Genomic DNA, 14,766 nt, shown 5'->3' on the forward strand with positions numbered 1-14,766 from the left:
TTTTTACAAACTTTATTGAAAACTATCAAATACAAAACATTAAGAACACAAATACATACAAGATGAGCATTCAGACTACACGTCTTTTTAACCTCTTAAGGAAAGTTAAACTGGGTCGAACCTGCGCCCCTCTGCCTTGTTTGGCTCCGAGAGTAGCCTTTGGAAACGCCCCTTCCTGCCCCGCGGGCGCAACCATTTGAGTGGCAGCTACGCAGTCCAATAAGAAACCAGACTGCCCGGCGGCGCGGTTGCGTCATATAGCTCCCCCGGCGATGTAGGGCGCGCTCATTGGCTCCCGCGTTTGTGACGTGTACAGGCGCAAATTCGCCGCGAGCGAGTAAGACCAAACAATCAAAGTGGTTTAACGACAATGAGTGACCTCGTCACGCGGGGTCGATAACGCGAGGGCGTCGCGAGCCTTTCCCGTTTGTCCCCCAAAACAATGGCGGCAGAACACGTGTTCAGGCACCTCACGACCCACACACACACGAGGAAATAACACCCCCCCCCCTCCTTTGCAGTTCTTTACACCGCACCGCACGACCCCGCGCCGTAAAGGGAATCGAACACGCACCCGCGGGATTGACACGTCACAGCGCTGAGGGGAAACCCGCACCGTGACGCGGGGGGGTCGGGACCGGACCGGCAGCTCGCAGGGGGTTAAACGCGGACTTGGATGGGAGTCGGGACTTCTGCGCGGATGGGAGCGGAGCACGGCGGCGCGCTGCCAGCGGGATCCGCAGGACGGGTAAACCTCATTAACCGGGTCGTTATGACACGCTTTCATCAACAGGGGGGCAGGCGGCTATGGCGTCTCGGTGCAAACCGGAGAATGAAGGTTTTTTTGGGGGGGGGCTTTGTTTCGCCACCCCAGGGGGGGAGCCGGCCGTGACGTCGATAAGCAGAACGGGAACTGATCACCTGACCTTCCAGCGCTTCAGCAGACCTTACTAAACACGCTGCTCAGGCTGGACTGGGGAGAGGGGTTTTTTAATATATGCATATACGTCGGACCCTTTTACAGCTCTTAGAGTTTTGCTGTTTGACTTAAAATTCCCACGGAGCGACATCTGATATCCCAGCACTTGCTGACGTTTGACTGTGCAGGCCTGCACACCGAATAGCCCCCCCCCCCACCCCAAGTCATTTAAAGGGGTCACTCTATGACAGGCTCTTGGCAGAGACCTGCTAAAACAAGCCGAGCCTGGTTGAGAATTGAGATTGTAGGTGCAAGGCAGCTCTTCTCATAGTTGTGCAATGAATTAAAGTACACGATTGCCGTTGTGTAGCAGATTCCACTGGATTTAATCGTCCCACTGAGGGTGGAGATGACCCTCCAAGAGAGGCTAAGCAGCCCTCATTGCAGATGTTTACATTGTCCTTTTAGATGGTGACATGTTTTCTTTATCTTCCAGGTGTAAGGGTCCTCTCTGCTCTTCTTCACGTCTCCCAGGGGCAGCCACAGACTGAAGGAGCAGCCGCCCTGGAACGATAGTTCTCCCCTTCCCTCGCTGCTGACCGGCCGGTGCTGCGTCTGATTTCGCATCTCCGTTGTTCCAAGGCAGACATCAACCGGACAGCGTTGACCGTCTGTCTGCAGAAGTCCCAGCAACGCACCGGCTGAGATCCACGCTGAGCTCGAGCAGGACTCCCTGTCTCCCAAACGCAAGAGGACCCAAGAATCTCACAGGATTAGACTGTGACGAAATCAGTGTTTCGTCACCCCCCTCGACAACCTTGAAACCTTTTCACTTTTGCAGAAGCCTTTTTTTTTTCTTCTTCTTCTTATACCCGGAATCATGGCTGCCACGGGCTATGGCTACTATCGTGTTGTCATCTTCATGTGCATGTTCACCGGGTACTCGCTGTATTTCCTTAACAGGAAGACCTTCTCCTTTGTCATGCCTGCTGTAATGGAGGAGATTGAACTGGACAAGGACGACCTGGGTGAGGCGACAGCATCTTTTGAGCACCTTGCTTCCTGTCTAGTGGCAAGCGTTTCCACGAGAACACGGGCACCGGTTTCATCCCTGACGTGTGCAGCAGTGCTTCCCTCATAAAAGGCGTTGTATGAGCTGGCGTTGGTTTCCACAATGCTGGCTCCTACTGCCCGCTAAACTTACACAGACGTACGAAAGCCTCAGCATGCACTGTAGCGGGTTCCCATGCACCGTGGAAAACCCAGAAATGTATAGACCAGTTGTCCAGTCACGGAAAAACACTGGGAAGGTATAAAATTGATCAAATGTCCTGGAAAAATGACCGAGCTCATGGAAAACTGTAAAGTTAGGTTGTGAAATCGGGCTTTTCCCCGCTGAGATGACATGTTGCAGCATGATTTTTAGTGTTTTTAGATGCTGAGCTGTGATATCGGTGCTCGGTAGTTTGGGCGGTATGTGCCGTGAGCAGCTAAACCAGTGTTTCCCAACCCAGTCCTCAAGGAACCCCCGATCCTGCAGATTTTCACTGTAACCCTGCATAGGTAGCCCTGCTTGTACTTACTCGACCAATCATCTCGCAGCTCTTAATTATGCAAGGTGTGCAACATCTGACAATTCATCGCTGATTGGTTGAATAACTACAAACAGGTACCTATTCAGGGTTGCAAAGAAAATATGCAGGATAGGGGGGGTCCTTGAGGACTGGGTTGAGAAACACTGAGCTAAACTTTACACACTCCGTCAGAGACTGTTGAGACATCCTCCGATAGTCAATACTCAATAATATAACCTTTGAGCAGTGTTTGTCATGTATATCAAAGGAAAAGTCACGGCAAATGTCTCTGAAAAGTCCTGGACATTGATGTCCTAAAAAGAGTGGGAATAATTTAAATAGACATCCCAAATTGAACTGCCATGAGTCTCCTCGTCGGCTTGTTTCTGAAACGTGCCGGATCTTTTGGGCTGCATGTAGACATCATTTGATGAATTTCTAACTATAAAGTGAGTTTGTAGTTAACTATTAAGTAACTATTGAGGTCTCCCGTAGTCGAGGCTCAGCGTTTTCGGTTTTTATTTTTCAAAGCCATCCAGCATGCCGGATTTCGCCACACGAGGAAAACTGTTATATAACCTCGCACGAACAGGAACAACTTTTGGATCCGTGAAAACATGAAATCCGGGTGAAAATCGATTTAAAAATCTGGGTGTTTTTCGGTGAAAGTCGGTAAAATCCGAAAACGCTGAGCCTTGCCCATAGTGGCGCCGCCATATATTTGTGGATTGTTCTAACACTGTCGTCATTTCCCACTGTGTCTTTATAGGTCTGATCACCAGCAGCCAGACCATGGCCTATGCCATCAGTAAGTTCATCAGTGGTGTGCTGTCGGACCAGATCAGCGCCCGCTGGCTCTTCTCCATCGGCCTGTTTGTTGTTGGCGGCATCAACGTGGCGTTTTCCTGGTCCTCTACTGTGGCAATGTTCTCGCTGCTTTGGTTTATCAATGGCCTCGGCCAAGGCTGCGGTTGGCCACCTTGTGGGAGGGTGCTGCGCAAGGTAACACCGTTAACTCTCGTAAACTCGAGTTCTGCTCCGTCGACTCCCATTCTCTCTCTCTCTCTCTCTCTCTCTCTCTCTCTTTCCCTCGCTCTCACTCTCTGACAGAGAGAGAGAGAGAGAGGAGAGAATGGGAGTCAATGGTGCAGAACTCAAGTTCAGGTTCTGCACCATCCACTCATATTCTCTCTCTCTCTCTCTCTCTCTCTCTCTCTGTCTGTCAGAGAGAGCGAATGAGCGTGGGCAACCGAGCACCTGTCATTTTATGGCTGACCCAGTTATAAAGGTGGTGAGGAAATCTATCCGGATAGTCGTGACCTTTTGGGTCAGACACAGAACTTGCCCACTTGAGGACATGTCAGCTGGTTCTGGCTGCATTGTCATTGGTCGGCAGCGACATGCTGTCCAGGTTAAAAGGTGCGACATGTGATTTGATGTTTGAAGACTCCCGAGTCGCCGGCATGACGTCATTCGTTCTGAACAAATGCTTTTTATAACGTGCGTGCCTGCAGCCATATTTCACAGACACCGGCCGAGTAAACCAGCCAGTCGGACACGTTGTGGTCCCAGTATAGAAAGCACTGGGATGTGTTATTTAAGAACTGGTTAGGGCAGATACCGCTCAGGGAACAGATCAAACATGTCGAAAGAAAATAACCGGCACATTTTACTGTCAGAAGGGGAACTGCTCTATGGGGCAGTTGTCAGTTTGAACTCTTCAGTGTGAAACTTTCCAAATGGAATAAAAACACTAAAGTTTTGAAACTTTCACTGAAGTCTTTTGAACGAGTTTAATGCCAGGCTTTACACGAAGTATATAAACCACTGAGCCGACATCGTACAGTTGCATGAATTGACCAAATTCTGGCAAGCTGTTTGTTGATTCAAATGGTCATTATCGTAAAGCTGGGCTAATCCACAAGCCACTGCACATTTAATTTCAACACACACTGTTTATGTGGGTCAGAGAGACGTAGGTTGAAATGACAGATGCCGAATTTATCCTGCGCGCGTTGGCATGAATGCAAACTCGATGATATCTCGACCCGATACGGCGCTCCAACAGACGGACAACAGAGGAGTAAATGTCACTGAATTCTTATTTTCTTGCAGTTGGGGCACACCATTCATTCGTCTGTATCGCTCGTGAATTTATTTGGGCTTCCAACATACTTGAATACTTGAGCATATTTTACTTGGCAAGACGCCAATTCTTTTTTTTGCAAAACGTGCGAACAACCCGCTGTGCATCAGAAACTAGCGTAGAAGTCGTAGCGTTGAAAGAGTGAGGAATAAATAGGCTTGTGCGTGAGAGGGAGAGAGAGAGAGGGGGGAGAGAGAGTATATCGGCTTACAGGAAGCTATATATAGAGGTTCCTGTGCTTGTTTCACATAAACATGAGGCCTTGCATGTGTTTTTCTCTTTACTGGAGAGACACCGGTGACTGACGGCACCTCATCCTGCCCGCTTGTGCACACTGCAGCCGATATGAACGACACCCCCCACCCCCGGTTAATTTTCTATTATGCACCTCTGGCCTGTGAACACATAAGGTGGTCTCTTGGCCGGCGGATTCTCGGGTTGCCGGTTGCCGAGGTGCTCTTTAGCGCACGCTGTGCCCGAGCCTTCAGTGTTTATGGCTGCAGCTGTATTACATTATGTCTGCGTAACTCCGGAGGCAATAAACCGCGTGTTCGTGAATGGAAATTTAAACACTACGTCCGTGGTTAAAGAAAAAAATAAAGGGCGTTGCTGAAAAAAAAACCCTCCCGATTTCCTGGCGCGAGGGCCGTGAGACTATGCGGTAGTATTTTTGCCTCTCTGTACTTGCCGCGGTATCTCGATTTATCATAATGACGCGTCCGTCGGCCTTTGTTAGAACCGGGCTGTGATCAGTGTGAGCGCCGGATGAGGGGGACCGGGCGGAAACGACAGCCCGGTCAGCATCTCGGGGACTCCGACCTGTGTCGGAATGATGCACCTCTTTTCACATCTGCTCATTTTGGCAAAAGATAAAATCCAGGCATCAAAATTAGAAGCAACACAAATTATTATGCTAAGTCAGTATCCTTGAGACTCCAGGGGTGGGGGGTATAAGAGTTGTTGTGGATTTATGACTTTATTCTAATTGGGGTTTGAGGGTTTTTTTTTGTTGTTGTAACGCTTTACATTTAAATGACAGGCCGCTTACTGCACAGAAATAACCAAGTAATAGACGAGTGAAACAGGTGTAACTGAACCCTGATGGGAGGCGATTACTGAGTAATATGTGAGTAAAATATGGGGCTGTTCTGCATCTCTAGTTTGCGTCCTGGTCATTATAAAGTACCGTTGAATATGATCTCCATCAAACACTGTAGGGGATAAATTCACAAATCGCATTGTGCTGAACAAGTGTGCTGAACCCTTTGTTTCACAGTATAAATAGTAATAATCTGTTGTAGGTGTCTTTATGAATATCTGTCATACATTATAGAAACACAGAGGAAACACCGAGGGCTGTCTGACAGGACACAGAAGCGGGTTAGGCTAAGCTAACTGCTAGCTCATGCAGACCGGCAGTTCCCGTCAGTCATTCTGGCTGGCGTTCGCTCTCGAGTGACGCAGTGGTTAGCGCAGTCGCCTCACAGCAAGAAGGTCCTGGGATCGAGCCCCGGGGTAGTTCAACCTTGGGGGTCGTCCCGGGTCGTCCTCTGTGTGGAGTTTGCATGTTCTCCCCGTGTCTGTGTGGGTTTCCTCCCACAGTCCAAAGACATGTAGGTCAGGTGAAACAGCCGTACTAAATTGTCCCTAGGTGTGAATGTGTGTGTGTGTGGGCCCTGTGATGGACTGGCAGCCGGTCCAGGGTGTCTCCCCGCCTGCCGCCCAATGACTGCTGGGATAGGCTCCAGCATCCCGCGACCCCGGTTGGGATAAGCGGCTTGGATAATGGATGGATGGATATTATATAAGGTGACTACTGAATGTGGTGCTGTCTCTACTATGGCTGTGTTGCTCAGCAGGACGTTCGGTGGGGTGGGTGGGGGTGGGGGTATCTGTTTGCTGTCAGAGAAAACAAGTAACCCAAACAATCCCCTTCAGTTTTGATTTAGGTGTAATGGTACACTGGCCCGTTGATCCAGTATTCGACCATATCAGCCTGGCTGTTGTGACCTGAACATGTTTGTCTCTCTGTGTTCGTCCGTCTCCATCAGTGGTTTGAGCCCTCCCAGTTTGGGACCTGGTGGTCTGTGCTGTCCTGCAGTATGAACCTGGCGGGCAGTCTGGGCCCAATCCTGGCCACGGTGCTGCTGCAGTACTACGACTGGAGGACCATCCTGTCGATGTCCGGCATTTTCTGCGCCGCCTTCTCGTTCGTTTGTCTGGTGTTTGTGAAGAATGAGCCGAAAGACGTCGGCCTGCCGAGCGTCGAAGCCGCCGCCAAGAAGGGAGCGAAAGGAGGTACGTAAAGAGAACGATACCTGCCTCTGATCTGAGTGGACGGTAAGACCGCTTCCCTCTCTGCTACCGTAGTGTCCTGAATACAGTCAAGATCTGCACTGTTGGGGCATCCGGGTAGCGCAGCGGTCTATTCCTGTGCCTACCAACACGTGGATCGCTGGTTCGAATCCCCCGTGTTACCTTCGGCTTGGTCGGGCGTCCCTACAGACACAATTGGCCGTGTCTGCGGGTGGGAAGCCGGATGTGGGTATGTGTCCTGGTCGCTGCACTAGTTTCTCCTCTGGTCGGTCGGGGGCGCCTGTTTGGGGGGGGGGGCTGGGGGAATAGTGTGATCATCCCATGCACTACGTCCCCCTGGGGAAACTCCTCACCGTCAGGTGTAAAGAAGCGGCTGGCGACTCCACATGTATCGGAGGAGACGTGGTAGCCTGCAGCCCTCCCCAGACCGACAGAGGGGGTGGAGCAGAGACCAGGACAGCTCAGAAGAGTGGAGTAGTTGGCCGGATACAATTGGGAGAAGAAAAAAAATCCAAAAAAAATTGCATTGTTTTGTAAACAGTTCAACTTTTTAATGGTTTAATGTTCAACACTATTTTTGTACCACAATATTTTTTAGCTGTTAGGAGGACTGTGACTTCCACTGCACAGCTAAAGGAGAACAATGTGTTTTGTTTTTTTCTTCCAGAATTGCCTTTGCTGTATATCCATCATGTGCAATAGTCACGTTGCAATTCAATTCAATTCACTTCAGTTTATTGTCATTACAAACAATGTGCAGGCACATGTTATAAGTGAAATGAGGGAAATTGGGCCCATCGTTAAAGTGGGCCCAATTTGCAATGTGAAAATCTGAATATTCCTATTGACAGGCTGTGTTCCAGTTGGAATGTGACCACGGAGAAACTCAGTGGCCAAAACGGCTCGTCTGCGGCCACTCGAGAGAGACCTGTGATTGACTGTAGATGGTGTCCAATGACAAATTGTGCCGGTGGATACGTAGACCCCAGTCAATTTGCATATAGGGTGTGTCCTTAGCGAGATGCTGTAAACCCACGGAGAAGCCGTTCTTTCACCCCCTCCTGCTGGCTACTGGGCTCGAGTTTGTGCTATTTTGCTGAGACTTTATTATTGATCTTGCTACGGCGTATTGCTATCTATCTATCTGTCTATCTGTCTGGCTGGCTGGCTGGCTGGCTAGCTAGGTAGCTAGCTAGCTAACAGTTATTTGTATCACCGAATCCTCCTCCTCGAAACTGTAATCCTCGCAGAGGCTCTCGCTCTCCAACATGTTTTGTAAATAACAAGTGACGAGCGGCACCGAGCCCCGCCCACTCAGGAAGACAGTAGCCAATAGGCTAGGTAGCTAGCTAGCTAACAGTTATTTGTATCACCGAATCCTCCTCCTCGAAACTGTAATCCTCGCGGAGGATCTCGCTCTCACTCTCCAACATTTTTTGTAAATAACAAGTGACGAGTAGCACCGAGCCCCGCCCACCCAGGAAGACAGTAGCCAATAGCTTTGAATTCTTAAAGCCACGCCTATTTTCGGTTATGATTCAAACTCCCAATGTTAAAAAAATGTGTTCAGAAAGGGCACGTCAGTCTCTCTTTACTGCTCGGCTGAAACTTGCTGGTTGATAGAAAATGAAATCTAGCAAGGTCCACTTTTTTATGACAGCTCTTAAAGAAAAACATTTTGCTGCATTATGACAAATAATATGAATAAATCTGGTTTGCTGACCTGAACAACTCCCTTATTCCCTCCTCGGAAATCATCATAATCGTTGCGAGAGTGATGAATTCATTCAGCATCACGCCATGTGCGGCCTTGTTGGTGTCGAATGTTGCATCTCTGCAGGTGTGTTGTCGGCCTGTGTGGACGGGTCACAGATTTCTTACCCCACCTTTTTTTTTTTGCCCTCCCTCACCAGGAAATATTGAGAGCACCCTCAGGGAGTTCCTGCTGTCTCCTTTCCTGTGGGTGCTGTCTCTGGGCTACCTGGTGGTGTTTGGGGTGAAGACGGCCGCCACCGACTGGGGACAGCTCTTCCTCATCCAGGAGAAGGGGCAGACGGCGCTCATGGGTGTGGATGTTGACCGAATCGTAGTCCCCGCTCAGTCCCTTCATGTGCGTTCGTGTAAAACAGGTGGGGCAGAGGTGCTGATTGTCAAATGTGTTGCCAACAGGCAGTTCCTACATGAGCGCCCTGGAAGTGGGAGGCTTCATGGGCAGCCTGGCCGCAGGCTTCGTCTCCGACAGAGCTGTGTCTCGGGTGAGTGACCCTTCGTTTCGAGAAACAACATTAAAGGAACATTCCCCCCCTTTTTTTGCAAGCTGGTTCTTATTTTGAGCGGCACGGCGGCGCAGTGGTTAGCGCGGTCGCCTCACAGCAAGAAGGTCCTGGGTTTGAGCCCCCGGGGTAGTCCAACCTCGGGGGGGGGGGGGGGGTCGTCCTCTGTGTGGAGTTTGCATGTTCTCCCCGTGTCTGTGTGGGTTTCCTCCGGGGGCTCCGGTTTCCTCCCATAGTCCGAAGACATGTAGGTCAGGTGACTAGTAAATTGTCTCTAGGAATGAGTGTGAGTGTGTGTGTGTGTGTGTGTGTGTGTGTGTGGGCCCTGTGATGGCCTGGCGGCCTGTCCAGGGTGTCGCCCCACCTGCCGCCCAATGACTGCTGGGATAGGCTCCAGGAAACCCCGCGACCCTGAGAGCAGGATAAGCGGTTTGGATGATGGATGGACGGATGGTTCTCATATTTGTAGTATTTGCCATGGTGTGTATTGGTTATATCTTCATGTTACTCACTGGCTCCATTTTGGAGATTTTGGACGTGGCAGCACTGCTGGACACAGCTTTACAATGGCGTCTTACAGGGCGACTGAACACAAGTCGTCAACAACAACACTCTAGTGTCTCATTTAGACTGTGTACGTGATCTCACATTATCCATGACTGGGGGATTGGGGGGGGGGGGGTGCATCAGTCCGGTCAGGATGTAGAAGGGGGTGCGTTGCCTAAAGAGTTTGGGAACCCCTGGTTTGGGTAGTCGGGTTTGGGCTGGACTCGTTGAAACGTGTCTGACTCTCGTGTCGTCGGGTCCAGCGGCGGTCCCGCAGCCATAATCTCCAAAATGCAGCCGGGGGGGTAAAATATCATAACCCGCATGCACGAGGGCAAAACCTGCAAAAATGAGACCCGGGTTGTTACACACTGTAATTTTGCTTTTTTTTTGGGGGGGGGGGTAAAGATTGATTACTCGTTAGGATTCTGGACATCCTGTGTGTTTTTTAAATGTCCCTTTGCCCTTGCAGCAAGGCTTGGGTACCCATGGCAACCCTCGCCACGGCCTGCTCCTGCTAATGATGTCTGGTATGTGTGTGTCCATGTACCTCTTCAGAGTCACCGTCACTCCTGAAGTGCCTAAGGTAATAAACACACTCACACACACATTCACACACACACTCACACACCCCGGGGGGGCTAAAGAAACCAGAACCCCTGACAGTGTGTTAATACCAAGTAAGTAATAAGGAGTAGGGTCACTTTTTGCCTTCAGAACATGTTCGGTCCTTCCTGGCATAATTGGATTCGAGTCCTCAGCTGTGTGTAGCGGCAGGTCTTCCAGAAGAAAAGCCTCCGGGTATGTTGAAGGGTGGAGGAGGTGGAAATCTATTTCACACCTCCGCAACTTAACAAGATGTTTCCCTGATGAACAGCCACTAAGGTTGAAATATAGTGGGGGGGGGGTTGTTTTGTTTTTTATTACCCCCCCCCTTCCCCCCCCCCTCCCCAATTGCATCTGGCCAATCACCCCGCTCTTCCGAGCCGTCCCGGTCGCTGCTCCACCCGCCTCTGCCGATCGGCGGAGGGCTGCAGACTACCACGTGCCTCCTCCAATACATGTGGAGTCGCCAGCCGCTTCTTTTCCCCTGACAGTGAGGAGTTTCACCGGGGGGACGTAGCCCGTGGGAGGATCATGATACCCCCCCCCCCCCGAGCAAGCACCCCCAGCTGACAGGAGGTGCTAGTGCAGCAAACGGGACACACCCACATCCGGCTTCCCATCCGCAGACACGGCCTATTGTGTCTGCAGGTCTGTCTTCTCCTGCACAGAAGACATTGTGCAGGAGCTGTTGTGTTTCATCACACCCCCAGGTTGTTGTGTTGTGTTTCATCACACCCCCAGGTTGTTGTGTTGTGTTTCATCACACCCCCAGGTTGTTGTGTTGTGTTTCATCACACCTCCAGGTTGAGTGTTGTGTTTCATCACACCCCCAGGTTGTTGTGTTTCATCACACCCCCAGGTTGTTGTGTTTCATCACACCCCCAGGTTGTTGTGTTTCATCACACCCCCAGGTTGTTGTGTTGTGTTTCATCACACCCCCAGGTTGTTGTGTTTCATCACACCCCCAGGTTGTTGTGTTTCATCACACCCCCAGGTTGTTGTGTTTCATCACACCTCCAGGTTGTTGTGTTGTGTATCATCACACCCCCAGGTTGTGTTTCATCACACCCCCAGGTTGTTGTGTTTCATCACACCCCCAGGTTGTTGTGTTGTGTATCATCACACCCCCAGGTTGTTGTGTTTCATCACACCCCCAGGTTGTTGTGTTTCATCACACCCCCAGGTTGTTGTGTTTCATCACACCCCCAGGTTGTTGTGTTGTGTTTCATCACACCCCCAGGTTGTGTTTCATCACACCCCCAGGTTGTTGTGTTGTGTATCATCACACCCCCAGGTTGTTGTGTTTCATCACACCCCCAGGTTGAGTGACGTTTAAATCCGTCGGCTGGCGGAGGAGGCCACGGAAGGCGTTGGACGCCGTCCTGGTGTTCGTGAAACCACTTTTGAATCTGTTCGACCACGTGTGCGGGGGGGGCGGTGTTGTCTCGCAATACGGGAACCTCTTGAGGGAAGTGCTTGCACCATAGGATGCACCTGGTCCTTTAAAATGGCTTCCTGTTTCTTGGTCATTACACAACCGCGCAGAGCAGTCATCAGAGCTCATAACTCGTCTGAGGGACCATTACGACGCCGCCGCCACGAGTCCGCCGCCATGTTTAACGGGTGGCAGCAGGTGTGGGTTGGAGGCGTCCTTTGAGTTTCTCCAAACGTGAACCTGCCTGGATGTGGAAAAAAAAATACTCTTTAGACCAAATGCCTAGATATGGGGAAATTGGTGGGGGGGGGGGGGGGACACTCATTAGACCAAATCCTCATTTCCATTGCCTCGGGGTTCGGGTCTGGTGGGTCTTCACGCCAGTTTGTGCAGATTTGTGCGTTGGATTTGCGTGCAGCTGATTTCCAAACTGCAGCTCCGCCGTGATTTCCGGCTTTGTGAAGCACAACACAAAGTTTTTGTGCACCGGATGACCAACCTGCTGATTCAGTTCTGTGGTCATTTTGAGGCCGTAGTTTTCTGGTGTGTAGTCTCAGTCCTGTGAGCTGTCCGTCTGTCCCCGTGCTTTTGACTTGCACCTGCAGCGCCTCACTGTCGGCGCCGTCCGTCCTTGTTCGACGTTTGTTTTCATGATTTTTCCAGATTTCTCACTTTTTTGACCGATGCACCTACGGTTTGGTCGCTGAATGAGCTCTGTGAGTCACCTCGTGTTGCTTTAACTGGCGTTATAGTTAGCACATGCTGCTAACTGGTATTCAACCATCGTTTAGTTGACTTTTGCACTATTTTGACCACCCTCTGTATATGTATGTATATATATATATATATATATATATATATATATATGTGTGTGTGTGTGTGTGTACTCACTGTGTGTACTACAAAAGCCCTTCATTGTTTGATTTTTTGCGTATAAATGTTCTAAAAGTATACATCTTTTTTGCAGGAGGCTCCTCTTTGGGTCCAGGCCATCCACCCTCTCTCCGTCCTCATTGGTGTGTCAGAAAAAGAGGTATGCATCCGTTTTCTCTTGATCGAGTCAGGCTACGCTCACACATGCGCCAATTACCCCACTCCTCCGAGCCGTCCCGGTCGCTGCTCCACCCCCTCTGCCCATCCGGGGAGGGCTGCAGACTACCACATGCCTCCTCCCATACATGTGGAGTCGCCAGCCGCTTCTTTTCACCTGACAGTGAGGGGTTTCACCAGGGGGACGTAGCGCGTGGGAGGATCACACTATTCCCTCAAGTCCCCCCCCCCCCGAACAGGCGCCCCGACCGACCAGAGGAGGCGCTAGTGCAGCGACCAGGACACATACCCACATCCGTCTTCCCACCCGCAGGCACACCCAATTGTGTCTGTCGGGACGCCCGACCAAGCCGGAGGTAACACGGGGGATTCGAACCCGCGATCCCCGTGTTGGTAGGCAACGGAATAGACCGCCACGCCACTCGAACACCCCGCGAATGCCGGCGAATGACCGTCACCCGCGAGGCGAGATTCCTATCTTGCTGTGCTGAATGTGGGCAGTTCAAGATGTGACGCACACAGAGATCCGTTCGCTGGTTTGTGGTCCGTTTGAGTGGTGGTGGTCCTCGGTTACACATGAGCGGTTGTTGCTTTTGCGACGGGAAAATGTACACTGAAGTCCAGAGAAAGGTTATATATATATATATATATATAATTAGACAAAGAACGTTGGTGTACAAGTTATATTTTTATACTGTGAAATATGAATTGATGTTATTAATAAATTCTCCATTTATTTACCTTCAGTGCCCACCTCCTGACTCGCTGCCGGCCAGGCAGCATCTCTCTTACGGGGCAATTTGTAGTTTTCATGGGCAATGTCGTACAATAAAGACACAGCAACAGTCAGTCCCCTCCATCCTGGCTCACTAAGAAAACTACAGCCGAGTCAGCCACACACGCTTCTTTGCTATTGGGCGAGGCTGCGAATTCGCCGGTCAGAGTTCACCAAAGTTGACCTTCGCACGAAGCGAAGATGCACATTTCCTTCCCCACCGGAAGCGAATGTTTTATTCTCCCCTTCGCTCGCGTAGAATGGAAGTGAACGGGGGGTGAATATTCGCCAATGTTAATTCTGCACATGTGCGACCGCACCCTTGATCAGTTGACACTTTACAGGGAGTCGAGCTTGTCTGTTGAAACCCAGGGAGAACATCCAGGAACACGTGATGGATGTATTTCCTGTTTCGCATTACACAGATCTGGATCCTCTTCCTCGGGGCTATGTTTGGATTCTCCTCGTATGGACCGATCGCTTTGTTCGGAGTGATCGCCAGCGAGTGTGCCCCGCCAAACTTCTGTGGAACCTCCCATGCCATCGTAGCTCTGATGGCCAATGGTAGGCTGCTCGCTCTTTTCCCCTGCAGAACAACAGTGTTGGTTGAATTTTCAGCAAACTTTTCCCAGACACATTCATACTGGTAACCAAGCTTCCCTTTTTTCCTAGTTGGGGCTTTTATGGCCGGACTCCCCTTCAGCACTATTGCCAAACAACACAGCTGGGACGTGGCCTTCTGGGTAGCTGAGGTGACAATGGCCGTTGCCACGATCGGCTTCTTCCTCATGCGCAACATGCGCACCAAAATGGGCCGGGTCGTGGAGAAAACGGACTGATGGGTTCGGCTGAGCCGGCTGTCTGGTCGCTGTGACACGACTGGATGGACGGGTGTGCTTGGACTGCTGACTTCTCATCTCACACAGAATATCCTGCACATTACGTACAACTCCAGTTTCCACCAAACACACAGACTCAACCCCCGTGTCAGTAGGTTACTCATCTCCAGACCGCAGCTGACTAGTCGAATGGATATAGATGACGGTTGCTCTTAGGATATTCTTAAATGATATTTCCGTGTTGGACATTAAATCACCTTGAAGACACAATAAGCTCCAGTTGTCTT

The 14,766-nt window shown here is 50.6% G+C and overlaps 1 protein-coding gene across 2 annotated transcripts; it reads left to right on the plus strand.

The window, feature by feature from the left end:
• The first annotated feature begins 529 nt into the window (after positions 1 to 529).
• On the plus strand, positions 530 to 14,766 carry slc37a4b (solute carrier family 37 member 4b). Of its 2 annotated transcripts, none has more exons than XM_056285105.1 (10): positions 530 to 748; positions 1,416 to 1,947; positions 3,263 to 3,495; positions 6,691 to 6,937; positions 8,869 to 9,021; positions 9,125 to 9,210; positions 10,247 to 10,360; positions 12,783 to 12,848; positions 14,066 to 14,204; positions 14,313 to 14,766. In XM_056285105.1, the coding sequence occupies exons 2-10, from the start codon at positions 1,800 to 1,802 to the stop codon at positions 14,477 to 14,479; spliced, it is 1,353 nt and encodes a 450-aa protein (XP_056141080.1). In that variant the 5' UTR covers positions 530 to 748; positions 1,416 to 1,799; the 3' UTR covers positions 14,480 to 14,766. The 2 variants fall into 2 exon arrangements, with proteins under 2 accessions (XP_056141080.1, XP_056141081.1); XM_056285106.1 differs by having other exon boundaries at positions 1,454 to 1,947.

This window comes from Lampris incognitus, chromosome 8 (genome assembly GCF_029633865.1).
Source record: "Lampris incognitus isolate fLamInc1 chromosome 8, fLamInc1.hap2, whole genome shotgun sequence".
Taxonomy (NCBI): domain Eukaryota; kingdom Metazoa; phylum Chordata; class Actinopteri; order Lampriformes; family Lampridae; genus Lampris; species Lampris incognitus.